Here is a 20,628-nt window from a genome sequence, read left to right as displayed (position 1 = left end):
GTATAAATAAAATCTCATCTCTTCAAGTTGACAGCTGATCCCAAGAACATCTCCAGGGATCTGGCCTGCCTTTTTGTTTTGTTCTTCTGTCCAACACACATTCCACCAGCTCTTTGTCCATTCAAGGCCAAAGTCAGCCAGATCTGGCAATGTTACAGACATCTTTGAACCCTACTCAGAAGAAATCCCTATCAGTTTTCTTTGTATTACTGTCCCAGTGGCTGTATCTCATGCACACCTGGCAGATAGTTTCTAAATAGGACTTCGACCACTGTATGTTTCACACTGCAAAATTTGGACTGTCTGGTCCAAAGAGCAAATTGATGTCTGGTTTATTAATTTCACTGGAGTCAGCCACAGGGACGAATGTAACCTATTGCTGATTACACATTCAGGGTCAAATTGACTCCTGCATTGCTGCTGACGGTGCTGGAGATTTGCGGGGTGTAACGGGTGGCAGTATGCACTGTCCTTACCAAAAGCTTTGGCGACATCTCCTGGGCAGCTGCATCCTCCGTCCTGCATAAAGAAAAAATGACAGTGAGTGGCAGTGAGGTCACTCAGGGACCCAGTGAGCACTGGCACTCCATGACCTCCAGCACAACGGCACCTGCTAATGAACACCAAGTCAAGAGTTGACTGTGCACCATCGGGATACATCATCTTGGCTGAGTTTTTAGGGAATCCATATTATCCATTCTATTGCTTTTCTTCTTTAGGCTCATTTACTCTACCATATAGTCTACTGATAATACCACCAGTAACAAAAGCAACACAAATTCCTGACTGCAATTTCCTAAATCCCAGAAAGTGGAAAACAAAAAGTCCTCTGATGATCTGACTCATTCCCTGCCATTTTAATTAAAGGCCATGTGATGCAGAGGTACCACAAACCCCTACCTTAAACGACCAAAGACATTTAAAACAACTTTCTCAGCAGTTTACAATTAAAAGGTCACAGTGGGAGGGGTGAGGAAACACACCATCAGCTATGTTGGATTTTGATCTGATAATCTCTAAGCAAATTGGGTAATCTAATCTTTGGTAAGTGAAAATTAATCTCTCATCGTACTCCTTACGGTTTGCTATGGGTTTGGTTAAGAAACAGCATTTTGTGATCTTTAGCATTTTAGTCCTGTGAATTTCAATTTCAGTGCAGAGCAAAGAAGTGGCTGATCAGGGGGTTTCAGTTGAGGGGAGGGAAGTCATGTATGTGTGACAGGGCTGTAAAAAAGGGATGGCACACAGCAGAACTCATCATGTGCTATGGTTCTTTAGGTTTGTGAAGGTCTGAGCACCAGATGAAAGATCCTTCTACTCGACACAGTCATTGTACCAAGAGGGCTCCCAGTTCCTTTGATGATCAGGGTCTGTTGCAGACTGCCGACAGCTTTCCTGCTTTTGAAGCTACTCCCTGAGACTGTATGGTTACTCCGTTTGTTTCACCTCCCTGTTGGCAGAAACACATGCCCATGTATGACCTGTGGCTGAGCACAGCCGGACGCCCCCACCACCAGCCATTTTAGAGCTGGCTCTCGTGGGTGGTTGGCAGTGGGGCTGAGTGTTAGAACCTCTCTGTGCGCAGAAAAGGATTCAGACACAAACTGAGCAGGTGGATCTGAAAGTGAGTGGCTTTTCAAAGGGCATCCCACTGCAAACAGCACCTGGTAGCAGTATAAAGGCTTTTATTCTATTTGCTGATAACCTCTAGCACATTATGCATTTTTTTAAGCTAGACACCCTTGCTGTCAGCTCCAGAAAGGAGTGCTGGGCTGACAGCTGAATCTCTCTCGCCTGTTAAGAGTTCTGCTTGTGCAATTCTTTCCCTCTGACAAGTCTGTCGGAGCTTGGAGGAGGGTGTTGAGTGTGTGTGCATGTGTCAGGGGAGGAAGAGCTGAGGTAGAAAAAGGGGGTCTAATAATCTTCAAAGAGTAGTGTCAGGAATTTGCCTGACTCTTACTCTGAGACAGGATGGCTATGAATGCTCTCTGGTAGATGGGTATCGGTGTGTTCTTGTTGGGTGGCTCAGTGGCTGACTTTTACAATTAACCCAGTAGTGGCAGTGACGGAGGCTTTATGGTTTCAGAAGTGCCATGAGGATGGAGGTCTTACTGTGTAATCATTAATCATCAGCTTCAAAAAATATCACTTTGAATGTCATCAAATTACAAAATGCTGAGCAGATTAAGACTTTCCCAAAAAGCTCATAAGTCACCATTTAAGATAAAAGGAACTGATGATGATGATTCACAGCACTTCTTTATCTGTAGATGTCTCCACTTAGTTCACGTAAGCAGGTAAATGTAATGATTCTGATTCATGGAAAGGGAAACAAAAAGGGCACATACTAAGCAGTAATGCCAGAAGATGCTATATAATAAAGCTATATGCATGAAACCACTTCATTTCATGTGAAAAATCAAGCACTCTGTTTAGAAAATAAGACTGTGCTTCTGCTGCATTCAGTCTGGGAAGCTTCCCCTTGCAGTTCAGCTCGTCCCAATGGGGGCTTGGGTCTGCACTAAAAATGACTCACAGAACTGCTGGGCTACAGTCACGGAGCTTGTTGCATGCTCAGCCTCTACCTCAGAGGCCTAGGGAAATGTATCTGTACAAATCCTCCTGTGAGTTCAGGAGAACTGGCATTATTCACAAGTAAGCCTACTGGAAAGCGTGGCCACGGGGCCTGTAAAGGACGTGATTCTGAGACAACTGGGTGCTAAGTAGGAGAGAGGAAAACAGCTTTCCAGTCAAGGCAATTATTTTAACATGGCTAAAATAATGTTATTTTCCTCAGCCTTGTTCTCAGAACAGATAAACCACTTAAAAACAACAAAATTTAACCTGAGGAAAAAAAATACAGTATGGAAAACCAGTATGAACTAGTTAAATATTTAATATTATATACAAGTTATAATACATTTATAACCATGATTTATATGTTTCAAGCAACCTTTATAATAAACTGTATAACCAGCCCTTCTTACAGTACTAGCAAACAGATAGGTATTTATTATGCAGAAGATATATAAAGTATGTAGCATATACAGCAGTAGAAACAATACATATGGTGTTTTATTCTGAACTACATATGCAGGGCACGTTTCTGTGTGGAAAGTGTTCTGTGTGGAGGAAGAGATGATACAGCAGCAGCTGGATGAAGAACCTCTTAGTCATTCTTTTCAATGAATGCTGGTGGCCCATCACCCAGGCAGGGTGAAGGGGAAATAGGGATCTCTATCAAATGATAGCCAAATGAGAGAGGACACATGCAAGGCTGCTTTCCATTCCCCACATTGCTGGCTTACTAGAATACGTGACTGCGTCTCTATCCAGCAGAGTAGTTCTCTGACCTACAAGAAACAGAAACTGTATCTCAAGTAGGGCGTTTCTGAAGGAGCTCTCCTGCTAAATGGCCTCTTCACTGTAACTCACTGCTACACCTTCTCATGGATTAGCGGTAATGAAAAATGAGACCATTGGCTCCCAGACAAATAGCATCGGACAGAAACAGTGCCTGTATCTTAGACAGGGTTTCCTCTCTTCTTTCAGTGAGTCATGAAAGATTCATTTCTGGTGTGATCTTTGAGTCTTAAAGATAATTTAGTCTGAGGAAAGTTAACTGGTGCAATTTCATCTCCCCCTTCTCTGTGCAAGTGACTCTAGAGAGACACCATGCATTCACTTGGACTATCATGTTTGCCTAAAAATTGTCACCTTCTTTGTCAATGTATCAGCTCCAAAAATCGTACGTGATTAATAGTAAGTAATAGTAAGTACATGAGTAATAAAAATGTGTTTAAAATCCCAGTTTGTGCTGCCATCCTAACAGAGCTACTGGAGAATGAGCTTCAAGCGTGCTATGTTCCTTGCAGTGACTGTACTGTGCTCAGCACCGTCACTGTCTCGTTCCGCAAGTGGGACCTCTTTTCCTTCATACTTAAGCTGAGCCAACATAACAAGAAAAAGGAGCAATTTGATGAAGGTACTGGACAAGACAAAAGTGGATGCAAGAAAGCGTCCCAAGGGACTAACCTATATCACACCATCAGCTATAATCTAGATGAAGATAGCTGGTAGGCCTGGAATCTGTTCACATCCTTCCTGCCACTTCCGTATCAACATAAAAAAGCTGCTGGATGTATTTTCTCCTGCTAAATTGATGTAGATAGCTGCGGTAATACTCTGACTGCACAGACCTTCTTTGGCTTAGGTAGGGTGTGCCTCTTCCTAAATCTACGTAATGACAGTAATGAGACACTTTGAGGGATGCCATGTGTACTTGTTGCCACTAGACCCAATTATATACTTAGGCTTGCTCCCATATGGTGTTTTTCCCCAGGAGGATACCTCTCTTTTGATACTCTTGCCAGAGCTCTGGCAATGACCATGCAGTCCAGCCTTTTCTTTTCCCGATAAACACACCAATACCTATCTGAATGCTGCGGAATCCAGGCATAATATCCTCACCCTTGCTTTAGTCTCCTTAGCTTGGGTGACAGAGTTGAGTTGCAGTGGTGTTACAGACTCCAGTTACAGCTGAAGGCCCAGATGTAGCAGACAGGTATGAAATTTCCATCCTGTACTCCTCGTGTAATGGCTAGGGGGTTGATAGGTGTGAGCTCACTGAAGCCAACATGACCTAAGCAGGTCAGGAACCGATCCATCCACAAAGCAGCAAAGAAGAGGAGGAACAGTACAGAAATGTCTCATTTTTCAACAGTTTAAATACACACTCCCTGTTTTCCTGTAAAATCAGGGTAATAACTTTCTTCTTAGAGTTGCTAGCAGAAAATGATTACTGCAAAACTAGGATGGGTCTCTGAACACCACTGCTAGGATGACACCTATAGTTATCCAGCGTTCATAGTAATGAGTCGGTCTTTCATGCTCTATTGCACACATGTTCTGCTGTCTGCTATAGGCATAAACATTTGTAATGCTGTCCAAGCCAAAAAATCACAGACTGCTTTTCTTTTTTTCTGCAAAATTCATATAGGGGAGCCATGAAGAAGCGGGAATGCATATGCATTAACAATAAAAAGCAAGAGAGATCCGACTGTAACACATACATGTTTTCTGCTCCATTATACCCACAGCTCCAAGAAATACAGTCAAGCCCTTTGCTCATCCACAGCCAGTTTGCTCCCCTCTCCCCTCCTTCCTCAACAACACAACACACCTCCTTCCTCACATGGATACCAGTCACAACCGGGTCAAACAAATCAGGGCCTTCCAGTGATTTCATTTGGCCAGTAGATCTAAAATTCAGTGTGTGGTCTCTTCTAAGGCCACAGAGGGAGACTGTTAGCTGCAAGCACACCTGTGAGCACAGCACACAGCCTCTATGCCGTCCTGATCCCCAGCTGCCTCACAGACAGCCTGCAGAGACTGCACAAGCCCATCACAGTCAGGGGCACACTGACTGGCTGGGCATGCCTAAGCACACAGGACCTTTGGGTGCTGTATGCTGCAGTCTAGCTCAGTTTGAGCCCATGCTTACAGATTTATTTTTTCTATGTGAGGTGAATCTGGTCTTGCTGGTAGAGTGGAAGCTGCCATTAGCAGGCAATACAGATACAGGCTCTTTTTTCTCCACAAGCTTATTATTTCCCCTGAGCTTTGTGAAAACATAAGTGGCTCACTTGCCAGCTGTGCTCAACAGAGCCACCTCTGAAACACTCCTGCTCCTGCACACAGAGCTCCATGAGGATGCCACCTGAATCAATCCAGCTACTAGGGCACAGATGGGCTCATATTGTTTTGCCTTGTACTCCCCTCTACTGACTTCCTGTCCCTCAGTCCCACTCTCTGGGGAAAGCCATGTTTACATTTCTCTCATTTTTCAGAAATCTTTCATAGGAATTACTGTGTGCTTCCATGTGAAAACACTATCAAGCTTCCTATTCTGTTCACGTAACAGCTTACTCTGTTCAGGGAGCAAGAAGCAGCTCAAAGGCACAAACAGGAGTGAGGTGCCCAAGTCTTTTTAAACATTAGAGGGAGTTGGTTTCTTTACATTTAAATCTCCACTGACTACCCTAGGAGCTAGTATGGGGTCAACTGGAGATGACAGAACGATAGCCTTTAACATGCAGGGTACTGGACTGTTTGATTCTCCTCTTCTACAACAATTTGCACAGTGGGAATCTGAGAGCAGATGATATTTACTTACAGAGATGATATGTCCTTTCAAGCCATGTGCTGAGTCTGCACACTCAATAACAGCACTTAGCTGTGGATAGCCCACCCCTGTCTTAATCCGAGTGGTACACACAGAACCTAGACAAGAGAATGAGAGGGAAAAACACAGCCCATTAGGCTGAAGAAAAGATACATCTTGTTTTCTTTTTCATGTGGAAAAAACCCATGTTTCTTTCTGTATTATTGTTTCCCTTAAGAAGGCTCTATTGGAAATGTTGGCTTCTCATGAATAGAAGGAACACATAAGAACCTGAGTTTTGAAATGTTATCGCACCACTTCATGGGAGCTGTAATTGAGGTGACCAACATCCCCCCTTTCTTCTCCAGGGCCACAATTCCCAGTTTAGGTCTCATCAGTAATGCTCCCTGGTGAGGGAATTACTGCATCACGAGAAAGCAAATCTGACTGAGGTCCCTGAAGGGAAGGGGGGCAAAAGAACCAGAGTCACAACCCGTGAGGCTCAGCAGCAGCATTTAATATCTGAATATTTCTCCCAACAAATATTTCTCTTTTCTACGTATGTTTTTTAAAATAATTCTCAGGCAAAATCTGTGTTTTTATTTTCTTTTCTGTGGTGACTTCCACAAGGGAAAGAAGCCCATCTTTTGCCTAATACTTAATGCAGATATATTTGGTTGATTGCAATAGTTGGGAATATAAGAAAAGCAGCACAAAGCATTTAAAAGTTGAGATAAGTAGAGAAAGCTGTATAGTGAAATATTACAGGAAATATACTAATTGTATCTAATTTTTAAACTATACTATTTATACACATACATGGTGCATGTATATATAAAAATAAAGGTATATACATAAATATAAAAAACCCACTTCAATTATAGTTTAACGTGGTAACATGGCTATAGATATTTTGGAATATGTTCTCTATTCTTCTCAAATTAAGAGTCAAAATGAGGACTGCTTTTTGCCAGTCCAGGTCTTATAATTTAGGATACGGACCATAAAGGTCTGCATGATAACAAGAATTTCAAAACAGATTCTAAACCAAACGCAGTGAAATCTGTATCCCTTCACCCAGCTGATATCCAGGTATACTTGAGCTACCGGTAAAGTAAGTTTCCAAAGATATTTCAAAGAACTGACAAGGTGAAAACACTGAGAAGTATTCCTGCAAAGTAGGAAGAAAATGAGTTTTAAAATAATCTCCACAGGGTATGTACTTATATATGTAATGCTTCATAATAAATCACTGCCATTTTCCACAGGATGGACCATTATCTGGAAAAAAGCCTCAAGATCTGATCTTCTGTGAGGAAAACTTGTTAGTTGTAGTTTTTGGGTGGTCAACTTACACAGATCTGTTCAGGAAGACCTCTAGGGAGGGTTACATAGCATTTACTCCTATTTCCACTTTGAGGCTACAAATGATAATGTTTCTTCTTATATCTGAACTTGCCCATGACAGCTGCGCCACAACATCTCTGTTGTTTATTCTTCAAGTATTTATTGTCTGCTGTCTTCCTGGACACAACTGCAACCTTTATTACATCATTTGCTCTGCTCAAATTATCCATTCATGAACTATAACTACTTGGCACAGTAAACAATCGGCCTGCACTGGCTGATCACAGCTATACTGTGAGTGGCACTTGTGTTAGCCAGTTTAAAATCTAGTCCACGCATGTCGACCCAGATGCAGTCTATGAAGAAAACAGAAAGAGGAAGGAGCACATGAACAAACACACAAGGGAGGGAAAGAAAAAAGGGAAGGCAATATGGCAGTATATGCCAGACAAGAATATTAGGGAAGAGAAGGTAGGAAAAACACTGTAAGAAGTTTAAGGTCCTCCCATTTATCCATGGGAATGTTACAGTGACAGGCAACATTTTAGCACATTAATATAAGTATTATAGCTTCCAGGCAACAGTAACGGGTAGAGGCAATGTTATCCATACTTCACACTTAATTATTGTCATTTAATCTTTGAAGACATTGACAAGATGGGCAACCTCAGCTTAACGGAGCATAAATCATAAAGCTACATAGAAACATAGTTTTCCTTGATAGAAGCGGATACCTGAACACTATCCTTTGAGCTGGGATGACTCAGACTCTTTTCAACAAGCTAGAAAAAGCGTTCCCAAACACAACACATATTATCACTGATAACGTCAGCAATTCAGGCAACTCAGTGCTTCCAATAATAGGTATCTTTGCTGCCAGAAGATGGAATATGTAACACTTTGCAGTATGAAACACTAATACCCTTCCCATGCATTTCTTAAATGTATTATGTGCAAGGGCACTGTTACTTTATTGACCTGAGTGGGTCTAGGTCCTAATGGGCAAGCAAACAGCATTATACACTGGTTCCATCTGGACAGCTTCTCCACCAGCATACTGTAAGTCACCCTTATTTGACTGGACTTGACTTACCTGGTCCGATACCCACTTTAATGATATCTGCTCCAGAAAGAATAAGTTCTTCTACCATCTCTCCTGTCACCACATTGCCTGCCTAGACAGAAGGAACAATATCACATATATGGGAGATTTCAAGACTACTGCAATAAAGACTAATGATGATAATATGCAGCTTTACCCAGAGCTTTTACAAGTTGAACTACACAGAGTCAGGAAGGATATAGTTCACCATATTGTTCATTGTGCATGCCACAGAGATTACACAAATCATACAGGTACATTCTCAAGTCAAAAAAAATTCATGATTCATCCAGTAAACCCCGATCCTTAAGATCCCATCAGGGTATCTGCTTTGTCTTCCATCCCTCTAATCCTCACCCAGAGGCTCTCAACCACATCAACCCTAACCATAAGGACTATACAGTCAAACCTCTCCCTTACATACAGTACAACTCCTCCACCTCTCCTGCCCTGCCTAGCCCTTCTGAACAGCCTATAGCCCTCCATTTCATTTGCCTACATCACTTTGTGGGACAATGTTCAGATCTTATATAAAATCCTGGCAAATCTCTTTTTCCTTTAGGCTTTAATATTTTGAGTACTGAAAGAATAAGGAAGGTACTGTTCTTGTCATTTTGTATGTTGGTGCCAAAATTGGTATGTACATTCAGACTATGTAAATAAGGACAGTTCTACCATATATATTCATTTGGTTGTAGGGATGCTAGAGGTGAAAGAAAGGGGTTTGGTTCCCTGTGCATGACCTTTGCAGAGATGTAGAGAGCATGCTGTTTATGGTGAAGTCTTCTTATTGGAAACAAGTCCTGAATTGTTTTGTGTTGTTTACCATATTTTTCCCTCCACTTCAAAAGCTCTTTTCCTCCTTTGGCCTTCATCCTCGACACCTTTCTTGAAAGTGATGGCAGCCCTCTCAGCCTTTGTCTTGCTCCTCTTAGTCATCTTCTTCCTCTATAGACCTTCCATGCCCCTAATCAACTGCTTAGCCTTTGTTTACCTTTATCCCAGACGGAATTTCTCTTTCTTGAACCTGAGGAATGAGAACTGTCCGCAGTGGTATCACCTTGGTCTCACCAGGGCTTTGTACAATGCTTGCCTCTCCTATGGAAATATCTTGCTTGACCCACAAGAATGCATTTGCCTGCATCACATTCATGGCTCATAATCACCCTGTGATCTACTCATGCCTTCAGGAACATTTGCCTACTCCGATGTCTCCAAACTGGAGCAGAAACTCATAGCGCTGCACCTGACGTGTTACCTATTTCTACTCTGCAGTTCTTCACACATGGTTTTTTGATGTAGGGGTTACCTCTTCTGTCAGAGCTTCAGCTGGCAGGGAGTATGGGAGCCACAGAAATATGCCATGAGCTACAGCTTTTTCTGGCTCATGGATGCCATGAAATCCAGAATACTATGAGGACAAGGAAACCTACATTTCTTGAACGATGGTTTCCGCAATCTGTATTTAAAAGACCTAACCACAAACTTCACCATTTCATACATTTGATGGCATCAACGCCTGCAGGGCGGAGCCTAAGAGATGTGTTAATGAGGGTTTCACCCCTGAGTAGCCTGCTGGAGTCCAGCTCCACACAGTCACGACCAGCAGATCCAGCCCTCCACCGGCTGGGTGAGCAAGGGACAGGCTGTGTGGGTGGGCTCTGAGCATGAAACTGGTGGTGTCAGTCTAGTCACTTTAGAAATGGTTCCCTGCCTTCTAGGAAAGAAAATAACCACAGTTGACATTAACTGAGCTTCCATTTTGGAAGTTTAATTGGAGAAAGTGCCAAATCAGCACAGACACTGAAAAAGCTCCAAAAGATGAAACACCAGTGGGTCAGTGCGATACAGTTCATGGCACTGCTATCAGTGGGGTAAGCTTTACTCTCCAAGAGTACGACTACAGGTCACCAATTTTTTAAATGAATTCCTCAGGCATTTAGTGAAGAGGAAGGTTGTTGCTGATGACACAGATGTGGGTAAGGAGTTGGCTGGCCATATGGCCATCTGACACTAAAAGGCAACTGCCTCTCTTTAAAAGTCCCTACGCGGTACCTGGAAGATAGCTGCAAAGGACTAAAGATTTTGCATTTTATATGCCCACCTGAAATCACCCAAGAATGTTGATGTGATGAAATTACTGATAACGTTATTCAGATACAAAGGAGCTTCTTTTTTTTTTTTTCAATTAATAAAAGAAACTATGAAAGACAATCTTCTAGCACACACATGGTAATTAGTTTGCAAAATGGGTGCAATGAGTGCAGAAAGCTGCCAGCGTTTATGTCTATTCAGTTAAAGAATCTCAACATTTTTATGCAAGCTCAGCGTGACTAGACATGCCCTTGCATGTGTCCAAACATGGATCTGGTAGATCAGCAGGTAGAGTGAGACCAAAGACGAATTCCCTTGCCAGGAGTGCCCCCTGTCCAGAGGACTTTTAGCAAAAAGACAGTCTTTAAGGAGAAAGGATTTCAAACAACATGGGATTTATAAGCTAAAACCTATGCTTTGAGTTACACTTGGAAACAAACTGGTAGCCAGTGCATTTTCAGACTGTGCTTTCCTCTCTGCAAAGGACTGTGCAAGGCAAATGAATGCTGACATAGCACATCCTGAAACAATTTGCTATAGCTGTACTAATTGCATTCCCACACTGTAGGGGAACACAGTATGGGAATGCAATCCTGTAAATCAGGGCCCACAATTTATAAAGCATGTTAAGGTACTTGAACGCATCCAGAGCAGGGTAACAATGCTGGTGAAGGGGCTGGAAGGCATGTTCTCCGAGGAACAGCTGGGGACACTGATGGCAAAAAACCCACATCACTGACAGTAGTGAGGCTCAAAGATCAAGCCCTCAGCCTGAAGCAGGAAGTGCTCCTAAAATAAACGGTTGCAAATCTTTTTCATGTGAGCAATACCTGTTCATTTCCCCGTGGATTTTATTTTTTTTTAATCCGTGTACTCATTTTTAGAAATACCTGAGCCGTTTCTCTTGGAAAAACATGCTAAAACAGAAGAGCCAGAGAACAACCATACTCTGTCAGAGCAAAGGTCCATCTAACCCAATACTCAGTCTCCAAAGTGGCCAACCACAAATGTCTGAAGGAGAGTGTATGAGCAGTGCAGGTCTACTTCTTCCAGGGTCCTGGGGGTGCTCATAGGCCTCAATGGCTGGGATGGGTCTCCTCCAGGACCCCCACTCACACTGTCTCCTGCCAAGGGCCTAGGGGACATGGTGTCTCAGCTCAGCCTGTGGCCTTTCAGTCCCTGCCTAAGCGATGTTGTAGGTGTGTCCATCTTTGATCCTCTCTCCCGAATGGGCCTGGGACCTGCACTGCAGAGAGCTGCTCTCCTGGATGGACCCTTCACATCTAAGTCATAGCTTGTCATGCAGAGCCATATATACAACATAGTATAACCATTCCATTCCATTCCATTCCCTGTGCTCACCGTGAGTCGAGTGACAATAAGACTGTTATTTGCCTGAAATGCCAAGGGTTTTTCAGCTTCTAAAACACTTTCAAGGACACATATCACAAAGGCTACAAGTGGGAGCAGGACTTTTTTTATTACTATTTTTATTTCACGTTATGTTATTTTACATTATTTTATGCTATTTTTCTGAATCTGTTTCAGAGCTGATGCTCACAAGCATTAACACAATGTGCTTGTGTAGCCAAGAGCAGGCTGATGCATTCTTCAGTTTAGCTTGAAAAAACATCCCTTGCAGTCTGGCCAAGGCAAGTCACAGAGCTACAGAAAGTTTTTAGCAGGAATACACAGGCCAAGCTGTCCCTTTTGCCTGAAGAGTGAGGACAAGAATGAGGACCAGAAGCGACTACACACAAAAGACGAAGAAAAAGAAGAAAAGGATGAGGTGTGTGTGGTACTGTGAGGTATTTTTCAAAGTAGGAAACTTATCAATGGACAAGCCTACTTTTTGCCTTCCAAAACTTGCTCCACTGTGCTTCTTGGCCAGTCATGCATGAAAAGCGCTCTTGTACCTGCCCCATGCTTGTATTGCATGCAGCGAGAGCTGAAAAGTGGCAGCTCCTGATGGTGCAGCAAGCCTGGAGACCTTCCAAGCACAGGCTGTTACGCACAAGCAAGAATCCTGGGGGAAACGGAGCCAGAGAAGAGGAGCAGCACTTGGTCCCACTACAAACTTGCAATGGGAAAGACAGCCCGAGAGAGACAGGGCACAAGTAGCACCTTGGAGGTGCAAGAACAGCAGGCAAGAAGCTAGCCAAAATGACCCAGAGGAGCCCTGACAAGGGTCTGTGCTCAATGCTACAGAGAACAAGAAGCAACCCCCAGGGGCCACCATGGGGGCCCACCCTGAGAGTCTAGAAGACTTCCTCCCTCCAGATGGGGGGAAGCATGAGGACCACCTTTGTGGAGCATGAGCAGCAGGCACCTAGCCAAAAAGGCCCAAAGGAGCCCTGGCAAGGGGCTATGCTAAATGCTGCAGAGGAAGGCAAAAAATAAAAACAACCCAGGGACACTCACTAACCCACCATGGGGAGGAAAAAAACTTCCTCCCCCCTGCTGCAGGGCACAAGAGGCCACCTTCATGGTGCATGAGTAGCAGGCAGTAACCTAGCCAAAAGAGACCAGAGCGGACCTGAAAAGTGGTCATGGTCAGTGCTGCTGAGGAAGGCAAAAAAACCCCAGGGGCCACTGCCAATCTGCTGCAGGGGAAAATTCCTTCCTGATGACAGAGCTGGCAATAAGCTATTCCCTGAGCACGTGAGCAAGACCTGCCTCCTCATCCCACAGGGTGGTCACACCTCCTAGGAGATGCCCGACCCCTATTCTCCCTCAACCTCGAGCCATCTCAGGGGCTTCTGAGAGTGGCCAAATGCCCCCAGCCTGATTGACCTTGGGGGCAATAATCCTTCTGATACCTAGCAGGACACCAGTGGGTATTCCAAAGCACTGGGGATCCCTTGCAACACCTCTGCATCCCATTTGTTACGGCTGCTGCCCCTGGGTCTGCAGGGGATGAGGACAGAGAGCTCTGCAGTGCACTTCAAGTGCTCCTCAAGAAGTCATTCCCTTGGCCTGACCACTGCTCTCCAGCTGAAAAGGTCTGATAGCCTTAGGCACCTCCAGGCGTTGGAGATTCTTGTCATCTCCAGCAGCCTCGTCCAGCTTCCAGTCTTCCTCCCTCGGCCCCCTCAAAGTAATTCCACCAGCTCCTCAAAGACTTCCCCTCAGTTGTCTGTGGGCTGCCCCCCAGCCAGCTCTGCCGCAATGGGAGGATGCCCCGTTTATCCTCCCCAGGGTATTGTGACTGCTGTGTTGCCGAGTGGTGGCACTGTGCCATGGGGGTGATGGGGCCCCCCATGTGCAGTCCCACCCACCACCCCTCCACCCAGCATCCTGTGGAGGAAGGCCTTTGGGGTGCTGGCCCCCAAGCAGTCCCTGTGCCCAGGGGACTCAGGGGGCTGTCCCTGCCCTTGGCGGCCATGCACTGGGCACAGATGCTGGGCGTCCCTGATGCGTCCTCTGCCACTTGGCTCCCAAGGACAAACCTAATGCTGTTACTCTTCTCTCAGGCCATGGCAGAAACCAACCCTGCAGCCCAGAGACCACCTCTGTTAGCCGTCCCCTCTCTGCACCAGAGCTAACGTCTATGAGGTCACACAGCAAGGAGGACCAGGGACTTGATCTGGATGGACACAAACCCTTTTCCAGGGGGATGGGTGGGGGTGATTACAGCAGACACAGCCTGGAGGAAACCCAAAGTGTAACCAGAGCCATAGGTTGGAATGGACTGTGCCACGGAAGTAACACAGGCTTTAAAAAACAAGTGAGCGGAGGTTACAATGGTGTGGTGGAAAGGTTGGTCATTTTCAAACCTAAAATATTTGGATCTGTGCCCATAGCACAGCCAGGTAAATGATGACTCTTTCGAACTGTAAAAATAGCCCATTGCTACTATCGCACTCACATCCCCTTTTCACACTGAAACCAAGCTGTGCAGCTCCTCTATTAAACACATCGATTGGCCATGTTTACATGAAATACAAAATGCATTTCAGCCATGGGGTAAAACTTTCGCAGCTCATTTGTGACTTGTGGATCCCAGGGAGAACAGATCAGCACCTCCCTCTCCACTTCCCCTCCTCAGAAACCTGGAGGGACCATCAAGGTCACCCCTCAGCCTCCTTCTCTCCAAACTAGACAAACCCAAAGTCCTCAGCCGGATTTCAGAGCCTTCCAGACGTGCCTTCCAGCCCTGACACCAGCTTTGCTGCCCTCCTCTGGACGCATTCAAGTACCTTCGCATACTTTTTGAATTGTGGGGGTTAGAACTGCACACAATACTCAATGTGAGGCTGTACTAACACAGAATACAACAAGATAATCACCTCTTTTGACCGGCTGGCCATGCTGTGTTTGATGCGCCCCAGGATGTGGTTTGCCCTCTTGGCTGTCAGGGCATGCTGCTGACTCATATTGAACCTGCTGTTGACCTGCACCCCCAGATCCCTTTCTGCAGGGCTGCTCTCCAGTCACTCCTCTCCCAGTTTATACTTGTGCCCGGTGATACTCCATGCCAGGTGCAGAATCCGGCATTTGGACTTGTTAAATTTCATCCCATTAACCATAGCCCAATGCTCCAACCTACCTAGATCCCTTTGCAAGCCTCTTGTCCCTCAAGAGAGTCAACAGCACCTCCCAGTTTGGTATCATCAGCAAATTTGCTAATGGCGCATTCAACTCCTGCATCCAGACCGTTGATAAAAATATTGAACAGGACTGGCCCTAGAATTGAACCCTGAGGAACATTGCTGGTGACTGGTCACTAGCCAGATGTAGCCCCATTCACTGCAACCCTTTTAGCTCTGCCATTCAGCCAGTTCCTCACCCAGCGCACCATGAACCCGCTCATCCCACAGCTGGACAACTTGTCCAGAAGGATGCTGTGAGGGACAGTACCAAAAGCCTTACTAAAATCCAGAAAACTACATCCACTGCCTTCCTTTCACCCACTAGGCGGGCGACCTTATCATAGAAAGATATTAAATTAAACAAGACTTTCCCTTTGTGAACCCACATTGACAGTGCCTGGTGATTGCATTGTTCTTTAAATATCTTTCAACAGCACCCAGTATGATCTCCGTATTTTTTCCAGGAATTGAGGTTAGACTAACAGGTCTGTAGTTTCCTGGGTCCTCCCTCAGGCTCTTCTTGTAAATTGGAATAACATTGGGCAGCTTCCAGTCAGCGGGGACCTCCCCAGACTCCCGAGACCTTTGGTAGGTGATTGAGAGGGGTCCTGCTGCAACATCCGCTAGCTCCTTCAGTACTCTGGGATGAATCCCATCATGCACATAATCCCATCAGATGTTTGGAAACCAAGTATGGTTTGGATTTCAGCTCTGTGGTTTGTCTCGTGTCTACAGCATGTTCCTAACTGAAAAAACTGCACAAAATAAGCCTGCATGAAACACAAGTCCAGTTGCCTACCTCACCCATTTTGCGCTTGTACTGAGATGGGCTGAGATCTGAATTTAGGATCTAGAGATGTGGAGACCTGAATCTAGGATCTGGAGATGTTCAGAAAACCTCTTACGTAATGATATTCCAGGACTTGGCAAGCATTTGTAGCAGTACTGATATGGGCAGAGCAGGAGGCAAATCCTAAAATCTTTACTTATTATTTTCTTAGTTTTTATTGAAACAAAACTCCTGCTTAAGTCAATAGGAGCTACCCAGGGAATGTTGGGCAAGGCCTATTCTCCACTTACTGATTTTTGGCTCCTATTTCACCATTTATTTGTTTTTAATGAATTTTACTTTCCCCTTTCATTAGCCTGAAACAGCTGACAAGCCACCACCTGAGGTACTTAGAAAAACAATGACAACGTTAGGCAGCAATCTGTAGTCTACGACACAGGATTACTTAATTTTGTTCAAAACTGCATGATATTGATTAAAATAAAACAAAATAAAATAGAGCAGTTGGGAAATAAAGAATATATAATAGGTACAGTGTTTCCAGCTAAGTGCTGCTTCCTTTTTACTCGGTGGCAATCTGTTATACTAAGTATTGTACACTGCAAGGTGGGATGATGGAGACCACACTGCTTACAACATTAAGGAAGCAGTTTACATCTGGAAGGCAGATGACTAACTGGGCAGGATGACACGCAACACATTACAACTTGGTGAAATACTGTAGTACATGTGATAGATTCATAAACAGGAACAAATAGGTATTAAAGTCGTGGCTCCATGAGATTTAGGATCAAATATGTATTTAACTTAAACAGCGGTGTCTTCTTATTAGCAGAGCATAGCAGGTTGTCAAACTGTCTCTTCAGAAATGCTAACCAGACGTTTAATGTTAAGTTACTGCTAGAGAACGTTGGAACTGCATATGTTGATTCAAAATGCTCATCCTAGCAGGGAAACGCACTTATGTCCGCAGCATACATTTTTTCCTGGAATGCACGTACACATGAGTGGTTTCTGTCTCTTTGAATCTGCAGATCCTTAACAGATTTACAGGGAGGATGTGGAGCTCTACATAGCAGACTTCAACCTGCTGATGACAGGCATGCTTCTTTTAGGTACCTTTTGCAGACGTCAGAGATCACAAAAAAAACACTCCAAGAGAGCCATAGCTCCGTATGCAAAAAGACCTTACTATCACAGCTGAAGAGCAGGGAAAGCTGTTTTCTCAAATCCAGCTGAACTCTACTTCCATTGAAACCAATGCTTGCTTTACCATTGATGACAGTATGACAGCTGAAAAGAGTCTGGAGCTTTTGAAAGCCCCACCTGTAAGGTAAAGCCAGAATACTCCAACTAAAAAAAAAATCTGAAAAGGTAAATATAGAAAGACTGAGACTACAGACATGAAACACCCTTAAAATACACTAAGCCTATAAAGCAAGTAAAGTAATTGGAATTTGTACAAAGAAGCCACTACAGACAATACATTTTGTAGTGTATTTGGGCAAGCAGTCAGGGAACACAGTAATTGGTGGAAGTATTGTATTAGTGAAAATCATGCTCATCTTAACGATGAGCCCATGTACCAATGCATTTCTACTCTGCTGCAAAACTTGGTTTTCTTGAAAGACATATACCCCTGTAATTACTTTACTGCTAATCTAACTTTGCTACCCTTGGCAGTAAAAGAACAGCACCAGTAATAACTGAAAGTCGGGTAAACTACCATGCTTTCAGTGCGATCAGTTAGTAGGGGCGACAACAAAGTACCCTGGCTGTGGGCCTGGCCTGACACATTCAGGACGATATTCGGCTGTACCTCAGTGTGAGGTTTCAAGTGAGCAACACCCTGGCTCGTTCCAGCACTATCCAGAATGATTGTGGGTCAGTCCTGAGGGAAGTCCTGGCCTCAGAAGAGTCAAAGGGAGTTTCACTACTGACTTTAATAGGATCAAGATTTCACCTAACAGGATTATAAAGGCTACAGCTTCTCTGACAGAGATACAAAATTAGTGAACACAGTAGGGCAGTGCCTCTGAATTTCAGTCAGGCATTTGATACTGTGCTTCATAAAAGCTTGCTATAAATATCGACTCACACTGACTAAGACAGGAACACTGCTGCACTGATTGAAAGATGCTGGCAAATGGCAATGGATCAAGCTGGGGAAAAGTGTCTGTGACAACAGTTCTCAAACTTTCTTCTTGTATCCTAGAGGAAAGCACAGTCTGTGCCTCCACACTATCAGGAACACTGCCAAAGGACACTTCCCACCCACCAAAGCAAGGGGTGCTTTACCATAAGATGGAGAGAGGATGCCCTTTGCAAGGCTGAGCCACGTAAGTATTTCCACTTAGTATTGTGACTGACCCAAGACAGCCTTGGCAGCATCACAGTCTACTACCCTGGGATCCCAGGCAGCTCCTGCTCTAAGACCCCAGCCCTGACCAATACACCATGACTGGACTGACTCTGCCGCTTGTTCCAGAGAAACTGGGAGCAGTCTGCACAGCTTTCTCTGACTGAATTCTGCCTCCACTAAGGCCTTGAAAAGTTCTGCTACTGACTTCAAGGGGGACAACAGCTTCTGGCCCCTGCTGTTTCCCTCTGCTCCTGCTTTGCAATTCTGCTTGCCTCCCTCTCGGCCCCACATCTTGTGGGTGCTATTGCATTTGCAAGTGTGCTCCTGCCCCAGTCTCTTCCTTCCTGCCACACTCCCTGCTCCCTTCCCTAGGGCTTATTCTGTATAATGAACAGAGAATGCTACGAAAAGAAAAATTCAGGATAAAAACTTGGCAAAGCTTACTGGTAAAGATATCTTAGCTTGCTAAACAGACTTCCAGTGAAATGGAAGAACCCTAACATCTACAACTACACTAATAAATAAGGACTATGCTTACTGTAATATAAAGGCTCTCTTTAGCGAGTAGACACAACCCAAGCACATGATGCTGTGCTACAGCAAAACAGCCCACTGGACCATTACTCTTGATTCTGGGGGGCAGTGCCACATTTGTGAGACACTCGGGAGACTTGGATACTGCTTCTTCCTCCATCCTCGATCTAATGAGTGACTGAGGCAAGTCATGTTGTACCTTTGTGCCTGTTTGTCTTCCTATCCTTTGTGTTCCATGGAGAAATTGATCTTCGTAAACTAATACAAAAGGCAGGAGTGAAAAGAGCTTGTGTCAGAGACAGGCAGAAGAAAATAAGGTAATGTGATTATAAAAGCAAGTATTTAAAGAGGCAAAACCATACATTTGTAAGGTTGCTACAGAAGAGAGATCCTCCATCTGCACTGGAGTATCAGCCACAGAGAGTACTACGTTAATCACAGCTGCTTTGCACATCACCTTTCAGCCTCAGAGCTGAAACCATTATATGGCCCCTGGGAACACACATTCCCTGAGACCCGGAGTTGGGTTACTGTTATGTACTGCACTGCAGCTGACTGTGGAATGAATGGTCATGCTGAGGAAAGCAAACAAGACAGCCTGCAAGGTCCTGGAGATCACTTTCAGCTATGAGAAAGCTCCTTTATTTTTATACCTTCTATTTAACCGCTAACCCTTTTGTTTGAAAGCTACAACAGCAGAAAGCATACTGCAGGCATAGCACAGAGACATCAAAGCAGACAGAACAGGTAGCAGCAGGACATGTCTTCCAGAGTATCATAAAAAGAAGCCTAGATGAGCTACTGCATTTCAGCTAGGAATAGCTTCAAAAGGCCATTTTGGCACAGAGTGTAAAGTAAACTCATTTGGAGGTGGAGTAGAGATGTGTGTCCCTAGTTAAATCAGAGACTTTCAGGGACTGCGCAGACTCTGGAGGCTTTGGAAAACAGAAGGTTTTCGAACACCCCAAGGTTGTTAGTATGGTTTTAGGAATGGAAACTATCCTTGTGCAGGAGATTAAAAATATGAGGCATACTAAACCATGTTCACAAACAGTAGCTACAATCAGAGAAGGTAACTGAACAGGTCAGGGCTGTATACGTGCTCAAGTAAGTGGTGCTGTCAGGACAATGAGACTTGAAGAAACAATAAACTTAGTCACAGAAGCAGAGAAACTAAGCTGGTAGTTTAACACATGTGAGGTGGATGAGACTGGCTTAAGGACCTTGGACTAATCTGGGCTTGATACCTGACTTTGACATTGACCTCCTGTGCCTTTTAGGCAATTCATCTTGGTTGAGTTCCCTCCTCAGTCAGCAAAGTCAGCAGGCTGTGGGGAGGTGGAGGAGGGGATGACACACAATTTTCTTTCCACTCCTGATAGGGAAGATTTTTTAACTATGTGGTTTAAGCTCCCTCCCACCACTCTTCAAGCCAAAGACACTGGAGCAATCACGTCACTAGGGACAATACTTCAGATCGAAAGCAAGGAAACAGAACCTCCCCTCACTGCAGTGAACGTGGAGCAAGAAACTCAAAAAGCCCACATCTACCATTTCATACTTCCAAAAGCTCTCCCCAAAGCCATGAGAAATATGGCCATACCAAAAAGCTTCCCACATTTGCTGGTAGCTGTTGAAGGATGC

At 44.4% G+C, this 20,628-nt stretch overlaps 1 protein-coding gene across 2 annotated transcripts in view; it reads right to left on the bottom strand.

Moving 5' to 3' along the window:
- The window catches only part of GMPR (guanosine monophosphate reductase), a 42,318-nt gene that overhangs the window by 13,008 nt on the left and 8,682 nt on the right, over positions 1-20,628 (bottom strand). For both annotated transcript variants that reach the window (XM_009884167.1, XM_009884168.1), the window contains 3 exons: positions 8,604-8,685; positions 6,176-6,282; positions 477-519 (listed from right to left, as the gene is read on the bottom strand). In XM_009884167.1, the coding sequence (XP_009882469.1) occupies positions 477-519; positions 6,176-6,282; positions 8,604-8,685 (232 nt within the window). The remainder of the gene's footprint in view (positions 1-476; positions 520-6,175; positions 6,283-8,603; positions 8,686-20,628) is intronic.

Source organism: Charadrius vociferus, unplaced genomic scaffold (assembly GCF_000708025.1).
Source record: "Charadrius vociferus isolate BGI_N301 unplaced genomic scaffold, ASM70802v2 scaffold444, whole genome shotgun sequence".
Taxonomy (NCBI): domain Eukaryota; kingdom Metazoa; phylum Chordata; class Aves; order Charadriiformes; family Charadriidae; genus Charadrius; species Charadrius vociferus.
Note: the sequence above shows the minus strand (reverse complement) of the source record. Positions and strands in the feature narration are given on the sequence as shown.